General features: G+C 55.0%; 2 protein-coding genes across 3 annotated transcripts in view; both read left to right on the forward strand.

Moving 5' to 3' along the window:
• The window catches only part of MATN4 (matrilin 4), a 26,322-nt gene extending 14,921 nt beyond the window's left edge, over window positions 1–11,401 (forward strand). For both annotated transcript variants that reach the window (XM_064673635.1, XM_064673636.1), the window contains 10 exons: window positions 4,980–5,096; window positions 6,092–6,661; window positions 6,995–7,117; window positions 7,567–7,689; window positions 7,791–7,913; window positions 8,054–8,176; window positions 8,621–9,034; window positions 9,390–9,542; window positions 10,301–10,405; window positions 10,582–11,401. In XM_064673635.1, coding sequence (XP_064529705.1) covers window positions 5,021–5,096; window positions 6,092–6,661; window positions 6,995–7,117; window positions 7,567–7,689; window positions 7,791–7,913; window positions 8,054–8,176; window positions 8,621–9,034; window positions 9,390–9,542; window positions 10,301–10,405; window positions 10,582–10,640 — 1,869 coding nt within the window. In that variant the 5' untranslated portion in view covers window positions 4,980–5,020 and the 3' untranslated portion in view covers window positions 10,641–11,401. The remainder of the gene's footprint in view (window positions 1–4,979; window positions 5,097–6,091; window positions 6,662–6,994; window positions 7,118–7,566; window positions 7,690–7,790; window positions 7,914–8,053; window positions 8,177–8,620; window positions 9,035–9,389; window positions 9,543–10,300; window positions 10,406–10,581) is intronic.
• Window positions 11,402–12,539: 1,138 nt separating this feature from the next.
• On the forward strand, window positions 12,540–16,095 carry LOC135423827 (antileukoproteinase-like). The gene is made up of 5 exons (XM_064674471.1): window positions 12,540–12,655; window positions 15,161–15,199; window positions 15,284–15,359; window positions 15,547–15,705; window positions 15,899–16,095. The coding sequence occupies exons 1-5, from the start codon at window positions 12,632–12,634 to the stop codon at window positions 15,901–15,903; spliced, it is 303 nt and encodes a 100-aa protein (XP_064530541.1). The 5' UTR covers window positions 12,540–12,631; the 3' UTR covers window positions 15,904–16,095.
• Window positions 16,096–18,365: the final 2,270 nt, after the last annotated feature.

An 18,365-nucleotide genomic window follows, 5' to 3' on the forward strand; every position in this document is an offset into this window, starting at 1 on the left:
TCCTGCCAGCTGAGTTGCAGAGCACTGGGAGGTCTTTTAGCAACAGATTGATGGCAGAGGAGGACCCTATGTGCTCTTGTGGAGAACATCTAGAAGAGAAGGGGATGCTCTGTCCATGCTACACCCAGCACTTCCCTCCCAAGGGGACTTCAAATGTCATCTCACAGTATAAACTTGTCAGGACCTGTATGAGTCTGTGAGCTGTGAGTCAAAGATGTCTGTTACTCAGCCAGCAAATGGATCTGGACAAGAAACTCGTCTTCCTCCTGCCCTCTCTGTGAATATTCAGGAGTGGGCCCCATAAAATGGGGAGTGGCTTTTGTGGGGAGCAAGGGGAGTTAAAGAGAATTCCCGTCTGCATCCTGCAAGGTTTTCCTGTTACAGCACTCCTGCTGATTGCTCCTGTTGGGTTTGCAGCCTTGATGTGCTGTTCAAGAAATACAGCCTTGTTTTTCAAATAATATGTCCTTCCAGGTGGCACTTGGCCCAGTAAAGCTGCCACAGTGTTGTAACTGGAGAATACTGCAATGTCCTGGAAAGAGTCTGCTCTGGTTCTCCCACATGTGTGTTTGGGAAGAACCAAGGACACATCAGTCCTCAAAAAGGGGAAAAAAAACCCCTTTTGGGCTGGAAATTCATGCTATTTTCTGATCTCAACTGCTTGTGCTCCCTGAATCTTCCTTGCTCTGAAAACTGCACTTCTGTCCTTCCTGGTGGGATTTGCCACTCATCACCCAGCTGCTGTGGGGGATGAGCACTGAGATTCTGGAGCTCTGATGAAGTGTAAGGCTGATGCTGCCTGTAAAATGGTCCTGAGGGTGGATTCAATGCTCATGGGCAGCAGAGCCACCACTGAGAGCTGGGCATCTGCAGATTGGGAGAAACCAACCTTTGGGCAACCCTCCAGCAAAGGGTGGATCCAGTTCCTGGGCTGTCTCAGGCCTCATCCTTTCACACTGCTTGAAGGTCTTGCAAATACATGGACTATGTGCCAGCAGTCCATCAAGGTTTAAACAGCAGGTGCCTCCAGGCTGATGTAAGTTGTCTACACCTCTCCAAGTAGCTCTGTTTGCTTCATTATCCCCTGTGCCTGGGGCAAGACATGCTTCAGTCTTCCTCTTTTGGTCCCATGTGTACTTTGGGGGCAGCCTTTCTCTCAGGAGTGGACCTGAAGATGATGAATTGCTGTCCTGCTGAGGATGTGACAATTTATCTCCTCATCCTCCAGACTGAGGATGCTCTCTCTGTCTTTCTGCTGTTGTCCTGGCAGGACTGGTGTCCTAAGCACAAGGACTCAGGTGTAGGGATCCTGAGCATTTTTGGTTTGGGTTTTTTTTTAATACTTTCATCAAATAACACTGATGTGGGAGTTGAATTACAACTTCCCAAAACTGCCTGGTTGGATCTTTGCAAAGAAAAGCCCTGCAGAACTAAGCAGGGTGTGTGGAGAGGCAGGTGAGGAGGGTGAGTCTTGGCAACGTCACGTCTAGGGCTGCTCTACCACTGGCCAAGGCTTCCAGCACAGAAATATGTGCTATCAAACAGCCTTCCAGCTTGGCTTGTGCTGGGTAAAGTGTGCTGGATGGGAGCCTCCAGGCTGTTCCCCACTCCTTGCAACACATGGGGATCCCTTGTCCTGGCTTCTTTCAGGGTCTGGAGCCAGGGCAGAGATGCTGCTGCTCCCACAATGTGCCAAAGGACTGCCAAGCCCAGGCAGGTGTCTGGAGTCCTGTGTTTTTTGCCATAAACATAAATCTCAGCAGGAGGTTGATGTGCCCAGATGTCAGATGTTTGAAACCTTGCATGTGGTTGTACCTGAGAGCTGGCTCATGACTCCATAGCCATGGTCCACAACCTGCTTTCCTCCTCATGACAGTATGGTCAGGGCTTTCCTGTGAGAGCACTGCCACCTCCTGAGCCTTTCACCCCTCCTTTCTCCATCTGCTTCATCCCCTCCCCTATAACAGGAAGCAGGGTAGGGAGCCAGCAGCATTCCTTACCCTGCTCCCTGCTGTGCCCTGTCCTTTGGGCTTGCCCAAAGGGAGGGTGCACCCAGGTCCAACCTGTGACCATCTGGATGAACCAGAAGGGGAATATTCAGAGCATTTCTCTTAACCTGTAGCCAGGAGAGAGCTGCCAAGGAGGCCACGCTGAAACCCGAAGCGGCTGTTTTTCCCGAGACTCAGCACTTGGCAGGGAGAGCAGACGGACAAGTGGTGGAGCAGGGAGGGATGCAAGTGCCCTGGGGAGCAGCACTGCCAGGGGAGGTGCCCAGGGGAGGTGCCCAGAGAAGGTGTGCTGGCTTACCTGTTTGTCTCTGGGGATCCATCTCCATGTCCTCCTTGGTCGAGATCGTGAGGAGGGTCAAGAGGAGACTGGGGTCATTGTTAACCTTCTTTCCTTACATGTGGCTCTTCCCTTGGTCACTCTCTTTGCACCATGTCCTGAGCATCTCCTGCAGCAGCGAAAAGCAATGACTGGCTTTCCCCATGCGTCAGAAAGGTCAGGAGATGGTCCAGGTGTCCCTCTCGGCTCAGCTGCTACCGAGTTTGGCTGAGCCAGCCCAGCCAGCAGCACTGTCCCTGCCTGGACGTTTTTTCCTTTATAGCTCAGCGTTATCTCAAGGTCTCTGCTGTTGCAGCCGGCCCCGTGTTTGCCTTCCCTCACAGCACCTGCCTGCCAGCCGGTCGCTTCCCACCCATCTCCCTCCCGCTCCTGCATGGTAGCAGGGGGCTTGGAGGGGGTGATGTGGGTGCCCTCAGGGTGTGGGGAGCCCCTCCATGGGGATGCAAGTCAGCCTCAGTGCTGCCAGCCCCAGGGGAGTGAGCAGGGATGTTGCCCAGTGTGGGATGGTGGGAGAGATACTGGGGGGCATCTGTCCCATCACCTTTGCTTCCTGGTCCTCATCAGCCTTGCTGCTGCCGAGACAGGGCTGGGTGTTATATTGAATCAACCCAGGACACTGTCCCAGCCTCATCTCTGCTGCCAGGACGGCGCTGGATGTATGGCTGAGCTGCCATGCCCTGCCCTGTCCAGGCAGCATCAGCCCTTCCACCCGTGGGGAGTGCCAAGACTTCATCCAAAGCTGAGATGTTGTTAAAAATAGATCAGTCGTGAACTGGTTTTCTCCTTCTTGGTTCCTGGCCCAACAGCTCATTCCTCTCTCTGGGCTGGCTCTGAAGCTGTGTGGGTGCTGTGAGACACAGGCTCCACAGCAGCCTGCCACTGCAGGGAGGTGTGGACAGCAGAGAGCTGAAAAATGCTAGAGGTGGCGTGGCTGTCCCAAATATATTTTGTGGTTAGTGAGTGCTTTCTCCCAGGAAAGAAGACTTGGAAAAAGAATCTGCTAAATAAATAGGGAAATGAAGCTGGGATAGCAGGGACTGTTTGCCTCTCTGCTTGCTCGTGGTGCTCTCGTGAGGGGACAAAGGCACCTGAGCACTGCAGGCCACAAAGCAGTGCTCACCTCAGCCCCATGGCTTCCTAGAAAACACCTGCCAGGCTGCCACCCCCACCCATCCCCTCATCCCAGAGCGGTCCCACTGGCCCTTCCTGCGTGGTTCTGCAGGAGCTCCTGATACCACTGCAGGGTCACTGTATCCTGGGCTGGTGGTCTGCTCACCTCCAGGGAAAGGCCCTTTGAGACTGATATTCTGGATCCAGTCTCTTCTTGTAGCCCTTTTCTGTCCTTCTCATTCTTCAATACAGTTTTCCAGGTGTGAACACTGAGTCTGGAGACAGTTTTAAGATGCAGCTGTGAAACCTATTATCAGTGTCCCTGCTGTCAAAGACATGCTGTTCAGGGCTGCACGTAACCACTGAGCAATTAAACAGCAGCCCTGGTGATGAATTACAACTGAGACCTCCTGGGGCTAAATAAATATCGGCTGATAACTACTGATAAAATGAATTTCTGTGTGCTTTTTTTTTTTTTTTTTTTTTTTTTTTAAAAGCAGCCTTCCAGTATCTGTGCCCAGTCCTGGCACTGCATGTCTCCTGGGGAAAGTTGCATTATCTGTGGCATTTCCATCCTCAGCACCTTGGGTTTCCAACTGGAGCTGGAATAAAAATAAACAAAATAAATCCATGTCCCTGCAGGTGCCAGGTGAGGGAGGGAAAGGCAAGGCAAGGCAACACAGAGGTGGAGCAGGGAGGGAGAGAAGTGACAAGCTGAGGTTTCGGGTAACCAGTTTAAATATCTTTTCCTCCAATGATCCCACCTTAAAGGCATGAAAAAAACTGTCATGATGCAGAGTATCCCTTGAAAAGCCATCAGGACAGGGAGAGCTGCAGAGCACTGGTGACAGAGTGGTGGGCACCCTGAGGTGATGTGAGGGAGAGCAGCAGTGCTTCACCCAGCACCTTCCCTCAGGAACGGGTGCAAGCCCACCTGCACAGGCACCCTTACACCCTCTGCCTGCAGAGGCTTCTGCTCTCCAAAGGGAGTTTGGAAACAGGCAGAGAATAAATTTATGGAACTTCGTGGAAAAATGATGTTTGCCAGTGACTTTGAGAGACTTCTGGGCAGGTTTTATCTGTGCTGGTGTTTCATCTGGGGGCTTCTATTCCCATGTGGGAGTGTCAGGAGGGTTGGTGCTTTGCATCCCTGGGTGCAGCTTTCCCACTCTCCAATGGCTGTGGAGAGCAGCCACACAGTCGGGGAAAAAGCATTTGGATGAACATTCCATCTGCCTGGTTTGCAAGTGAAAATAAGGCTTGTCCAATGGCCAGCTCCACCCAGAGCAGAAAATCAGACCCTTTGGCAGAGCAGTGCTGCTGTAATGAAACTGAGCTGTGCTGAGACTGCCAGTCCTTGAATGGGAAAGATCTCACGTGGTTTCAGAGAAGTTTGGGGATGGATCTGTCAAAACTGCTGCTTAGGGTTTTTGGCACCACCTGGGGACACCCACTGAAGGTGGATGTCACCCTGTGGCCCAGCCCACCCTCTGCACTGATTCCACATTGTCTTCTCCCTGCAGCACATCCTTCCAGCCCTGGAACTGTGTGGACTTGCAGAGCCATGATGAAGCTCCTGCCTGTTGCCCCTCTCCTCCTGCTTCTCCTGACGACACTGGAAGCCAGACCAAAACCTGCAGGTGAGCCCCAGATGGTGGGGAGGAGAAAGAACTGAGAGCATCAGGGCAGTGGAGCCCTTGGATGACAGCTTGCTGTGTGAGGTGGGGGGACATGATGCCTCTTGTTTGGAGGCATCCCCAGGAGGATGGAGATCCCCCCAGATGTGAGGCCCAAACTTGCCAGTGCTGCCATGGGGGGTGGGAGCCTCAGCCTGGCCCCAGAATGGTGGGTCTGGTGCCACTTGCTCTGGGCATATCCCCAGCTTTGACACAGCCCAGCTCAGGGCTTGTGACCCTCCTCCCCATGGGCTGTGACCTTGGCAGGACATGCAGGCATGAGGGGAAACCCCCTCCTTGCATGAGTTTCCAGGGTGGGGGGGGACAAAGCAAACCCAGGGCTAGCAGTCTCTCTCCTTTCAGGGCAAAGGGATCTAAATCAATCTCAGTTTAAAACCAGTGAAGGATCCAAATAGAGGAAGGAGTGGGTATGTCTCAGAGACCTTCGGAGCAGTTGAGATAACAGCCTAGGTCTGGGCATCATCCCAAGGGGACTCAAGCTGTTTGCTTACCATTAGGGCCAAATTCTCCCAGGCTTGGGTGCACACAAGCCAAGCAAAATATATTCATTGGCATTTCACTTGCTGAACAATCTCCCAATTTTCCCTGGAAGTATCATCCTTGTGTCCAAGAGAGGCTCTTTGGCTTGATCTCCACACTGTGCATGCCCTTAGCTTTGCTCTACTCTGTCTCATTTTCTGCCCTGAAAAAAAAACACAACCACAACAATGCTCTCCTGGGCATGTCTCCCCAGCCTGTTGGCCCTGCTCCCACACTACCAGCATCTTCCATGACTTTACTGGGCGGTGGGAATGTGCTGGTTTGTGAGGGCTACCCAGACCCACTCTCTCCGTCCCCGACTGAGCACCCCTCCAGCCACCCAGCAAGGATGGCTCTGCTCCCAGACCTGCTCCCCGCAGACAGCCACGAGGCTGAACCGTCTCTTTGCCCCCCTCCAGCCCTGAAGTGCAGGACGGGTCCCCTGGACATCGTGTTTGTGATCGACAGCTCCCGCAGCGTGCGCCCCTTCGAGTTCGAGACCATGCGGCGCTTCATGATCGACATCATCGGCAACCTGGACGTGGGCCCCAACGCCACGCGGGTGGGGGTGATCCAGTACTCCAGCCAGGTGCAGAACATCTTCTCCCTCAAGACCTTCTTCACGCGGGCGGAGATGGAGAGGGCCATCAACAGCATCATCCCGCTGGCCCAGGGCACCATGACGGGGCTGGCCATCCAGTACGTCATGAACGTGGCCTTCACCGCGCAGGAGGGCGCGCGCCCTCCGCACAAGAGGATCCCCCGCATCGCCATCATCGTGACGGACGGGCGGCCCCAGGACCGTGTCACCGAGGTGGCCACCCAGGCCCGGAATGCTGGCATTGAGATCTACGCCGTGGGCATCCAGCGGGCAGACATGAACTCGCTGCGGGCCATGGCCTCGCCGCCCCTGGAGGAGCACGTCTTCCTGGTGGAGTCCTTTGAGCTCATCCAGCAGTTTGGGAAGCAGTTCCAGGACAAACTTTGCGGTGAGCGAGAGATGCTGCTGTGGAGTTGCAAGGGTGGCCCTGGTGTCTGCTCCTCACCAGGGATAGAAGATGTCCTTCAGAGGGATGTTTGGGGTGGCTGCCCATGGTGGGAGCGGTGTGGATGGGGAAGCAACCTCCGCAGTGAGATACTGGGACAGGGCATTGCTCAGTGTCCATGTCTGTACACTGGAAATCAGTGGCTGAGCACTGGGGCTGGCAGGGCTGGGGCTGTGTGGGTCGTCCCAGTGGCTTCTGCTGCACGGACAAGGCATATTCCAAAGCTGGGTGTCCAGTGTGCCCATGGGCCACTCTGATGCCCGTTCTGTCTTGCAGGAGTGGATATGTGTGTGGAGCAGGAGCACGGCTGCCAGCACAGCTGTGTCAGCACCCCTGGCTCCTTCTACTGCGAGTGCAACCCCGGCTACAGGCTCAACGTGGATGGAAAGACATGTTCCCGTAAAAACTCTTTTTATTATCCAAACTCTCATAGGGAGCCTGTAGTTATGGGTCCCATGGAGGGAAGCTGGGACACAGCAGAGGACCCAGCAAGGCCAGCAGCAGCCTGGGTGCTCTCTTCACTGGGCCCTCTGCTTCCTGGGTCTGTAATGACTGCAGACATTCAGTGTTGCCAAATCCTGGCCACACCTCTGGGATGGAACACTTGGGGCTCATATGGCCTGTCATCTGAGGGGGTCTGGGCAGTGTGTATCAGAGGATGCACATCCCAGCACTGAAGAGCACAGTGTTTTTTCCCTGTATTTTACTTCAAAGCCATGTTAGTCGGCCTGGTCACCACACCAGGACTTTTCCTTCTTGTCTCACGGTGCTGGGAGCTGCTTTGAAGTCCTGGAGTGGTCCCAGGGAGGCTGGGACAGGAAGGTGATGGGTGTCCTGTTCCCCTGCAGCCATTGATGCCTGTGCAGATGGGAGACATGGCTGTCAGCACCACTGTGTCAGCACTCGGGGGTCGTACTCGTGCCGCTGCCGGCCAGGTTACTACCTCGGCCAGAACAAGAGGAGCTGCATTAGTAAGTGATGGTCTCCCTCCCTGTCCCTTCTTCCTTTGCTCCTCGTTCTCCCTCTCCTCTTGTCTTTCCCTTTCTGCCCTCACTTCTCCTTCTCTCACCAGTGATCGATTACTGCAGCTTCGGGAACCACAGCTGCCAGCACGAGTGTGTGAGCATTCCCAGCGGGCACTACTGCCGCTGCCGCAGCGGGTACACGCTGCAGCCCGACGGCAGGTCCTGCAGGGGTAGGTCCCAGCGTGGCACACAGCACAGGCTGTGCATATGGCAGATGCCTTTATGTCCTGCCCTGTCCTCAGGGGAAGGGCTGTTCCTAGACCCCTCCACCTGAATGGGGATAACCCCCTGCCCTTGGCTTGTCTTCCAGCCACTGACCTCTGCAATGGGGTGGATCACGGCTGCGAGTTCAAGTGTGTGAGCACAGAGGGCTCCTACCACTGCATGTGCCCTGAGGGCCAGCAGCTCCAGGCTGATGGGAAGACATGCAGCAGTGAGTACTGGGACATGGCTCTTGGCATTCTCCTTGTCTGGGCTCTCCTGGGGAGGGCTCAGCTGAAACTGGGCTGGGAGACTCTAAGTGGGACTTTGAGCTAGTTTGGAAGAGGATGGAGAGCTAGCTGTGCCTGGGGGAGCACCCTGGTGCTGCAGGGATGGATGCTTGTCTCCTCAGAGACATGGCCCAGAAGATGCACAACTTTGAGGAAAGGTTCAGGAAAAGAGAGACTTAGGAAAGACTTTCACAGGGTGTTGGGGTGTCAGTGGAGGTTTTGGGGCTGAATCCTCTGTGCATGCTTTGCCTCACTTCCCAGCTGCAGTTCCAGGGGCTCCCCACAGTGTCCTGAAGCCCAGAAGCTCTGCCCCAGCCCTGGGCACCTTCACTCTGTCAGTGCCCATGGCCAGGCTGGTCCCCTCTCATCTCCCCCCGTGCTTGCAGAGTGTGGAGCTGGGCATGTCGACCTGGTGATGGTGATCGATGGCTCCAAGAGTGTCCGTCCCCAAAACTTTGAGCTGGTGAAGCAGTTTGTGAACCGCATCGTGGACCTGCTGGACGTGTCCCCCCACGGCACACGGGTGGGACTGGTGCAGTACTCCAGCCGCGTCCGCACCGAGTTCCCCCTCAACAAGTACCACAGCGCGGATGAGATCAAGAAGGCGGTGATGGATGTGGAGTACATGGAGAAAGGCACCATGACAGGCCTTGCCCTCAAGCACATGGTGGAGCACAGCTTCTCTGAGCTGGAAGGTGCCAGGCCTCTCTCCCACAACATCCCCAGAATTGGGCTCGTCTTCACAGATGGACGCTCCCAGGACGACATCTCCGAATGGGCCAGGAGAGCAAAGGAGTCAGGTGTGGGGGTCTGGGGAACCCCAGGTCACCGTGCTTTGGGCATCCTGGGATTGTTCCTCAGGGTGGCTGTCTGGGGGAGAGGCTGCAGCATCCAGCCTTGGGGGGCTGCATCCCCTGGGTTGGCAGGGGCAGACGTGCTCTGCTGTGGTTGCAGGGTGCTCTGAGCAGCGTCCTTCATGCAGCAGCCTGCACCACCACAGTGCTGCCTTGCTCCTGCCCATCCTTCCTGAATTCCTGCTGTGTGTTTGGGAAGCCCAGAGAAAATCCTGCATCCTTGGCTTTGCCCCCTCTGGGCTCGGGGCTGCTTGCTGTGGTGTGGCCAGCGCAGTGCTCAGGATCCATCCTTGCCACGCAGGGATCGTCATGTTTGCTGTGGGCGTCGGAAAGGCCGTGGAAGAGGAGCTGAGAGCAATCGCCTCCGAGCCGGTGGAGCAGCACTTCTCCTACTCAGCGGACTTCACCACCATGACCCACCTTGTGGAGAACTTCTCACTGAACATCTGCCCAGGTGGGTGCTCCTGGACACACCAGGAGACTCGGCCCCAAGCCAGGGGGGGCCCTCTTGTGCCCAGAGAGCCAGTTGGGGTGGTTTGTGTGTCTGTCACTCCATGTCAAATACCCCAAGGCTGGTGTGAGCCTAGGTTGTCTCTGGATCTCACCAGGCTCTTGTGAGTATAGAGGTGGGTCTCAGGGAGGGTTTTGGGAGAAGAAAAGATGAAGCTGGGGGGATTAATTAAAAAATGGGGGGGTTAATACAAAAGTGTTAATGTGAGCAGCCACCCCCATGCTGTTGCATGGGCAGAAGTTGGGATGGCACCCTGCCCCAGCTCCAAAGGTGGCCTTGTCCAGACCTGTGCTTCTGCTGCTGGGTGCACAAGGACCACAGTGGGTTTCTGTGAAGGTCCTCCTGCCGTGGGAAAGGCTGGGGCTGCAGATGTGGAGTCAAGATGCCACCTGCCACCCCAGCCTGAAGGCAAAGTAAAGCTCAGTGCTGGCTGTCCCTGGCACACTGTGACCACGTGTGTGACAGCTCTGCAAGATGCCAGATGGGATGCCTGGAAAAGGACTTGCTGGGCTAGCAGGGATGCAGCCTGGCAAAAAGAGAGAGGCTGAAAAAAAAGGGCAAAACAGTGGAAAGAGCCATGAGGTTCAGATCCAGTCCTGGTGGGTGGCTGTAGGGACAAGGGAGTTGTACAGAAACAAGGGAGGGCCGTGGGGGCAGTGTGGGGCTGTGGCTCTGACTGCAGCCAAACCCCCACATCCCAGAGGAAGGCAAAGGGGAGACAGAGATCCGCAGCCCGTGTGAGTGCGAGGCGCTGGTGCAGTTCCAGACAAACACCGTGGCCATCCTGCAGAGCCTGACGGAGAAAAATATCCTTTATGGTGAAACCTGGGCTTGCTTGGGTGTAGGGCAGCTGGAAACAGAGCTCACACGGGGAAGGGAGGGAAAGTTAAGGGGGGTGAGAAGAATTTTAGGCTTCTTCAAAGGGAAAAAGCTCTTTGCCCCCCACACCGTCCAGCTCACGCTGTTTCCTTAGCACGCTCACTTGCTCAGATGACAGCCAGACTTGAAGACTTGGAAAAGCAGATTGCCAACAAGAAGTGATCCTGGCAGAGGGCTGCAGCACTCAGATGGGGCACAGGGATGTACAGTAGCTACATGACATTATTATTGCTAGGTTATGGTAAAGCATCAGTGTTCGTTCTTATATCTCAAAATCCCTGGGGGGATGTGGATTGTATTTAAAAAAAAATCCTAAGAACACCAAAAAGGAACTTGATCAAAACCTCTGCTGTGAAGCCAAGGGGTTTCACCCATCGCTGTTGCCTCGTTTCTCCCAGCTGGAAGGTGTGGGATGAGGGGAGATGACCATGTGGCCAGACAGGTCTTTGGACAGATGTGACACCTGGCCTTTCCACAGAGCAACTAGGATGACCCAGCCCTGCACAGCCCCTCTGGAGCCTGGCAAGCTACTTTGCAAGAGAAAAATCCTACAGTGGTGTCACCCTGAGAGTTTCTCTTGTCTCAGCATCTGCTGCCAAGTTGTGGGGCAAGAAGAGCTGGGTGGCATAGGCAGGGCCAGGAATGCCTGTCCAGCTCCTGCCATGGTGCCAAGGTGGGCTCCCATGGGAAAGCGGGTGGCAGGAATTGTCAGATCCCTTGGCCCTAGTTTGGCAGAATTATTTGGGAATTGGTATTATCTTGTTTTATAATCACATAGCAAAATGGTAATTATTCTATCAATATGTATGTGTGTGTATATATCTATGTATATTTAATTTTGAGAGCAGAGTAGTGCTATTTTGAAACTCATCTTTTCTATAAAGGAATTTCTATCCTGACAATAAACCCCCTGAAGATTTGTATGTCACGTGCCTCTCCTTTCAGCAGGGCTTCAGAGTCCCAGAGGTATCTCTGCATCAGGACAGGGGCCTCTGGCTTTTGGAAGTTCCCCTGTGCTCGGGCTCCACAAGTCCTTTGGGGAAATCTTTGCTCTGTGGACAACCCAGGCCCAGCCTCAGCTGGACGGAGCCAGCATGACATGGATGCTGTGTCCCCATTGCCGGGGTTTGCTTTGGAGCCTGTGCTTGTTGGAACACAGGGATCTCCAAGGTGAACTGGGGGATGGACCCACGGCCTGGCCCAGGCGCCCCATGGAGCCATTCTGGGGTGTGTGCTGGGACAAGGGACAGACGGCACCTGCTCCTGACACGTCCCTGCACACTCTACAAAGAACCAGCACCATCTTCATTCCTTTATCTAAGCACAAAAGTGTTTCCTTCCTCTGGAGGGATAACACAACATTCCCCATGGTTCTCCATGAAGCTGCAGCCCCTCCAGGGCTCATCCCAGCCCCCAGCACTGAGTCCTCAGCACAGGAAGGACATGGACCTGCTGGAGAGAGTCCAGAGGAGGCCTCAAAGGTGCTCTGAGGGCTGGAGCCCCTGTACCCTGAGGAAAGGCTGAGAGAGTTGGGGTTGCTGAGCTGGGAGAAGAGAAGGTCCCAGGGAGGCCTCAGTGCGGCCGGGCAGGAGCTGAAGGGACCCAGAGGAAATCTGGGACAGAGTGTTCAGCAGGGCCACCAAGGGGGGGTGGCTTTGCACTGAAGGAGGTCGATTTAGGTTCGACCTAAGGAAGATGTTTTCTTCCAGTGAGGGTGGAGGGGACTGGCACAGGCAGTGCCTGAGAGGCTCCATCCCTGGGAACATTGAAGGGCCGGTTGGACGGAGCCCTGAGCAACCTGGTGTGGTGGAAGGTTGTTCAGGTTAGAATGAGATGATCTTCAGGGTCCCTTCCAAGACAAACCATTCAAGGATTCCATCATTCCATGATTCCCATCCCCCACTGCGGAGCGGCCCCACAACTCCTTTGACAGCTCCCGGAGTTGTGTCCGTGTTCCATGTGGAATGGCCAGCACCCAGCGATGAGCACAAAGCAGCCCTGTTACCATTGCACCTTTCTGGAGTTCCCAGTGCACCCTCTGCCCTGACCAACCTTCATCCTGCTCCCAGCAGACTGTCCTCACCTGCTCCCTCCAATACCCATCAGTCCTGAACAGTAGCTGCTGTGTGGATCTTGCCATCCATCCCAGCAGGATGCTCCCTCTTGTCCTGATGAAGGTACAGTGCTGTTCCATGGAGGTGGGCACCCCCCATGGAGGTGGGCTGGAGCTCTGTGGGAATGGTGTGGGACAGGGACCCCATTCTGAGACTGTGCCCCCTGACATGGGCTGCCGAGACATGGAAGAAGAGATGGAAATTGATAGTGTATTGGATAGTGAGGAAACGATGGAGATAGATCTGGAAGAGGATGTGGAGGAAGAGATGGAGCCCCACTGGCAGAGGTCACACTCTGCTTTAATTTTCTTTGCACACTCTTGGTATTAGGAGATGCAAATCCCGCCGGGCTCTGTTCCGTGGGATCCCATCTGGGACCTGGTCCTGCCTCATTAATGTCTCTTCACTAGGTGGCACCAGACACCAGCGCTCACGAGGGTGCTCTGGGCTGTGGGCACCCCCTTCTGCCGGGCACCCTGAGGTGCTGGAGGCGGCCCAGACGGGAGCAGAGCATCCTCACCCATGAGCTGGGGAATGTATGGTTGGATGGAGGGGGGGATTGATGGATGGAAGTCATCATCAGGCTGAAAGCACTTCATCCCCTGGTGGGGGACAAGGGCTGCTTTGCAGGGCACAAGCTGTTCCTTGGGCACTTAGTGCACCTTTCTAAGGCTGGGGGACCCAGGGCTACTGGTCTCATCCCTTCCATCCCCAGGGAATACAAACTGGAGAGCCTTGCTCTGGCTGGGAAAATGCAGCATCTGCCACAGCATTCTCGGCATCTGACAGCTCAGGTCTTGCTGCCTCGGGAGGAGGCTCAGAGAGTGGTTTTCATGTAGAAGAGCATGAGTCATATGGAACAGGGACTGCTCTGAGGGACCCTGGGGCCATGGGTGCTGCACGGGGCCTGCAGGCAATCCTGTGCCCAGAAATGCCTGGGTCCTGGTTATTCTGTGGGAGTTTACAACAGAAGGAGTTCAGACTATTCCACCTGCTATGAATAAAGCACTATTGAATATGCTTCAGATGGATTTCTTCCCCTCCATCTTCTCTGCAGCTTAATCCAAGCCTTGTTCCTTAGTTTTTTCTCCTCCCTTGGAGGCATAGGTCCAAGCCCCACCTCAGCCGGGTCCTGGCACCAGATGGGAGCACAGCATTGTCCTCTCCAGCCCCAACAGCAGCTGAGTGCCAAAGGATTGCTTAAAAATTAATCCAATGCTTGTATTTCTCATTAAAAGTGCTAAATTGTTGGTGCACAGCCCAGAAAGTCTATTTGGGTTGGCTATATCCTCTGCTGGTTATTTAATAAATGACTTTACAAAGAGCTAAATGCAGCCACAGAGTTAACAGGGAAATCGGACAATAATTAACAGATATCCAGTAAGTTAATGTGGCCCATTAAGACTTGAGGATGGAAGGTTGAAAAGGAAGCAGTGCAGTAAGATGCCCACTGTGCCCTGGCTGGAAGGCGGTGGCTCCAGAGGCTGGGTCAGTGCAATGGTGGGGGGCTCAGGGGCTGCACAGACCATCTAGGGGTGATATTGGGCTTTTGCTGCTCCTCACCCTTCCTGGTTACAAAATCAGGGGCTGCCCCAGCCTGCTCTTTGTGGGAATGTGGAGTGTTTGGCTCCACAGGGACATTCCCAAAGCCTGCTTCCGGCACAGCTTGGTTTCCTGCCAGCCTGAGAAGTCCCACAGAAAGGCTCCAGGAACCCCTTAGACAAGGTGAGGGGGCTGTTGACCCACCGGTGGGAAATGGAGCAACTTCCCATTGCCCAAGGGCAGTTAAAGAAAACGGATTTGCCTGGAGGCCGGGGAAGCAGGGGGTAGCATTTCCTTGGAAGGGAGGAAGAGATGGAGTGCTGAATGCTGGTGGGACCTCTGCCATCCAGACAAGGAATACAGTCCCCATTCCCTACAGCCATCAAGAGTTAGGGCTTAGTTGAGCTGTCCTTGTGTTCCATGATGGCTGATGACAGGGCTGTGAGGAGTGGATTATCCTACCCCAGCAAAGCCAGCCACTTTCTTCCAGCATCAACCTGATTCCTACAAGGCACCCAGAGAAGATACTGGGGTTCAGGTGACCCCCAAAGAGGTTGAGAAAGACTCACTCTTGGCTAAGCCAAAGCTGTTTTCCCCATATTAGCTTATACCTGCAGTGGGGCAGGAGTCAGGAGGGTTTGGGGCTCGGGTAAGTTACCTCTGGGAAAAACTTGAAGGATCATTCCTGGGAAGGCACAGGCAGCCTCATGCTGATCTGGATTGTGCTCTAAGGTTTGGTTTGCAGATCCGCATGCAAGCAAAGTAGAGAGGGGAAACCCACTTAATAGAGTCCCAGAGGGGAATATGGCACAGTCACCACAATGGTTTCTCCTGAAGGATACCTGCAGAAGGGTACTTGCCCAGAAGAAAGAGCTTTACTGCCTCCAGCCTGCCAGGGGAACGATACCTTGGACCATCTTCCCTTGGCTTGACCCTCATCCCAGGTGTGGTTGCAGGGGACAGCTGTGCAATGGAATAACGTTTTTTTGAGCAATTGAACAATACCCTCTGTGTCTTGTGCAAAAGGCTTCCAGAAGACACAACGCAATAGACAGAGGAAAAAAGGTACAAACATCCTGTTCCCCACCCCCATCCTCCCGAAGGGTTTAAATGTCTGTGTGCCACAGCTCTCACACTCACACCTCCCAGGGACACGGCAGCATGAGGTCGGTGGCCGCCCTTGTCCTGGTGGGGATGCTCATCCTCTGGGCAGAACTGCCAACAGGTACGGGACATCCCAGGGTAAGGTACAGGGAGGAAAAGCTCAGGGGTTGGGAATGAGTTATGTTTACAAGGATCCTGTGGGAGGAGAGGGGAAGGGAGAGGAGAGGAGAGTAGAAGGGTGTTTGCTGGGCAGCATCTCCCCGGGGTCCCGCAGCTGCCCTGGAGCAAACAAGTCCCTCCTCTTGCAGGCAGCGCCTGGTCCTGCCCACCCGTCCGCATCGTCTGCGCGCTGCACAACCCCCCGAACCGGTGCAACAGCGACCGGCAGTGCCCCCGGTTCAGGAAGTGCTGCCCCACCTACTGCGGGAGGAGATGCATCCCGAAGCCCAGCAGAGGCCCCATCCACGGTAGGAGCTCGGGAGCCCCCCCGCCTGTGCCAACCTCCCGGGCAGCAAAGGGGGTGTGATGACGGTGGGCAGGGAGCTGTGTCCCCCTGCCAGAGCCCTCCACTGTCAGGATGGGGGGTGGCTGGTGGGCAAACATGTGGGCTGAGGTTACTCTGAACACCAGACCCAACCTTCTTTCCCTCCCTTTCACCAGTGTGAGCTCGGCTCCCAGGACAGACCGAGGGCCATCTCAGCATCCCCATGCCACCTCTGGCCCCAGCCCATGCTCAGACCACCTCGGCCCCAAGATCACTCCATGACAGCTCCTGTGCAGTGCCATGTGCCACCTGCTTGCCCTCTCCCTCTGCTTCTCCACTGCCGTTTTAGCAAATAAAAGAGCCTTGTCTCAGGGGTGCTTGTGGTGTGTGATTCCTTTCCCCACCTCCTCCTGCCCCTCTCTGGGCCCGTCCTGGCACACAGCCCCACTGCTGGTTTCACCCCAGAATTTCTGCCTGTGGAAGAGAATGAAAACATTCTGGCTACACACCTGCAGTGTGGTAAGGGGCTGGCTTCAAGGAGAAAATCCATCCAGGGGCACACAGACCCAAGTGGTGCTGAACCCCTCACTGGACCTGGGCTGGTGGGGAAAACTCAGCTGAGGAAACTTGCCTGGGAAAGCCTCAAGCCAGGACAATAAAATCACGGCTCCAAGGGGTTCTTGTAATTTTTGTACAGCTGAGTGCCAGGGACAAAAATTCAGGAAATGCCAAGAAATATCATCAAGAGCGAGCATGTGCAGCCTGAGGGACCCGCCGGCCTCTGCCCAGTGTAATAGCAGAGCCAGGCACTTACACCATGTGCTGCAGGGGCAGAGCATCACCCACCCTGTGCTGGTGCCCAGACAGTGCCTGCCAGCCCTCCCCAGCCCATGGCTGATGCCAGGCTTGCATGTCCCATTCTCAAGAAGCAGACCCAGCCCAGATTGGGAGATGAGCCTGGTCTGTCTGCACACACTGCAGAGAACAGAGAGGAGCTGGTGCTGTGTAAGGGCTCGGATAATGATTCCCACTGCCTGCCAGGCACGAGCCAGCCAATCTGGAGAGCAGCAGCAACTGGCCATATATTTAAACTACCCAAACACAGCAGGATGGAGCCTCTGGCTGTGAGATTGACCCCTAGCATGGCCCAAGGCAGATACTGGAAGCTCCCTGGCCAAAACTGGGAAGAGCATCTGCTGGAGTGAGTCCTTCTATGATCCCCCCATGGAGGAATGGGAGGGAGACAAAGACTCAGAAATTATTCAGTGGTTGAGAAGGAAAAAGTCCTATGGTGAAAAACCACCTCTCTGCTTAGCCTGGCCACAGGAGGGCAGAGATAACTGGAGAGCTCCTGCAGTGTTAGGAAGGCTAGAAACACCAAGTGATCCAGCAGGGACAGGCAGAACAAGAGCTGGGAGCTCATCAGCCAAATAATAGTAACCACAGCGGTAGTGGATCAAGGGTTGGACTTTATGATCTCGAAGGTCCCTTCCAACCCAGCTGATTCTATGAAATTCAGTGTAAATTCAGACATTGCTTTTTTCCAGTGCAGTGTCCTTCCAGGGGAAAACTACTCCTGACACCAGCCCAGCCCTCTGCGTGGGGAGTGCTGTGCCACACAAGCCGTGGGGCGAGAGGGGCAGAACCCCAGCGCTCCCCCAGCCATCCCCACACGCAGGATGGGGCTGGCAGCCGCGGCGGAGCAGCCTGATTACACCTCCCGCGGTCATTAGTCACAGATCACAGCCCTCCTCCCCCATCAGGACCAGCTATTATCAGCTATTAAGCAGGCATTTCCATGCAGCTGGCTAATTTGATAATGCTGCAATTATCTTGGTTTGTTAACAAGATTAAATTGCTAATTGGTTTGATTAAGCACAGAGCTCCAGGCATGGGGTGCCTCCCAGCTGGCCCGAGGGATGCTGTGCCCGGGGCAGCAGCTCCTCTGCAGAGACAAGGGCAAGGCAGGAGGGGCTCATCCTCCCAAAAACTGCTACCTGGGCCTCCAGATCTCCATGTGATGGCCTGCAGGGGTCCCTCTTCCTGCTCTGAGACAGAGTCAGCCTTGCCTATGTCACCCCTGTCACCCAGCTGGTGGCCCAGGAAGGCAGGAGTAGGTGGCTTTGAGTCCAGAGGATGCTCTGGGGACATCTAGTCTGTCTCAGTCCTGCTGCTTTCTGTTTTGGAGAAGTCAGAAACCCCTGAGGCAATGCACCAACTGCACCTCCACTTGCAGCTGCATCAACAAATCCTCTGCCCTGCTCTCCCCAGGCACACCTACCCCTGCTGTGCACAGCATTTCCAGCTGTACCCAGCACTGGATTAGACTCACCTGTATGTCCCCATGCAACAGCACCTGCCTGGGAGGAGCTGGGCACTGCACCAAAACACACAGGTCAGAATCACTGCTTGTGCTAAGCTCCTGGCAGTGTGCATTGGCTGAACCCTCTGGATTCAGGTTTCTGGGGAGGAAGGGAATTTCCCTCTGTGTCCTATGTAGTGTCAGCAAGACAGCAGGAAAAGCAGGGAGTCCTGTGCCAGAGAGGTGTTTCCAGGTTCTTCCCACACTACCTGCTACCCCCAGGCTAGAGCAGCCTGGAGATGGAGAGGTTCCCCTTCTCTACCTGGGGGCTTACCACAGCT

Source organism: Pseudopipra pipra, chromosome 17 (genome assembly GCF_036250125.1).
Source record: "Pseudopipra pipra isolate bDixPip1 chromosome 17, bDixPip1.hap1, whole genome shotgun sequence".
NCBI classification, from domain to species: Eukaryota; Metazoa; Chordata; class Aves; order Passeriformes; family Pipridae; genus Pseudopipra; species Pseudopipra pipra.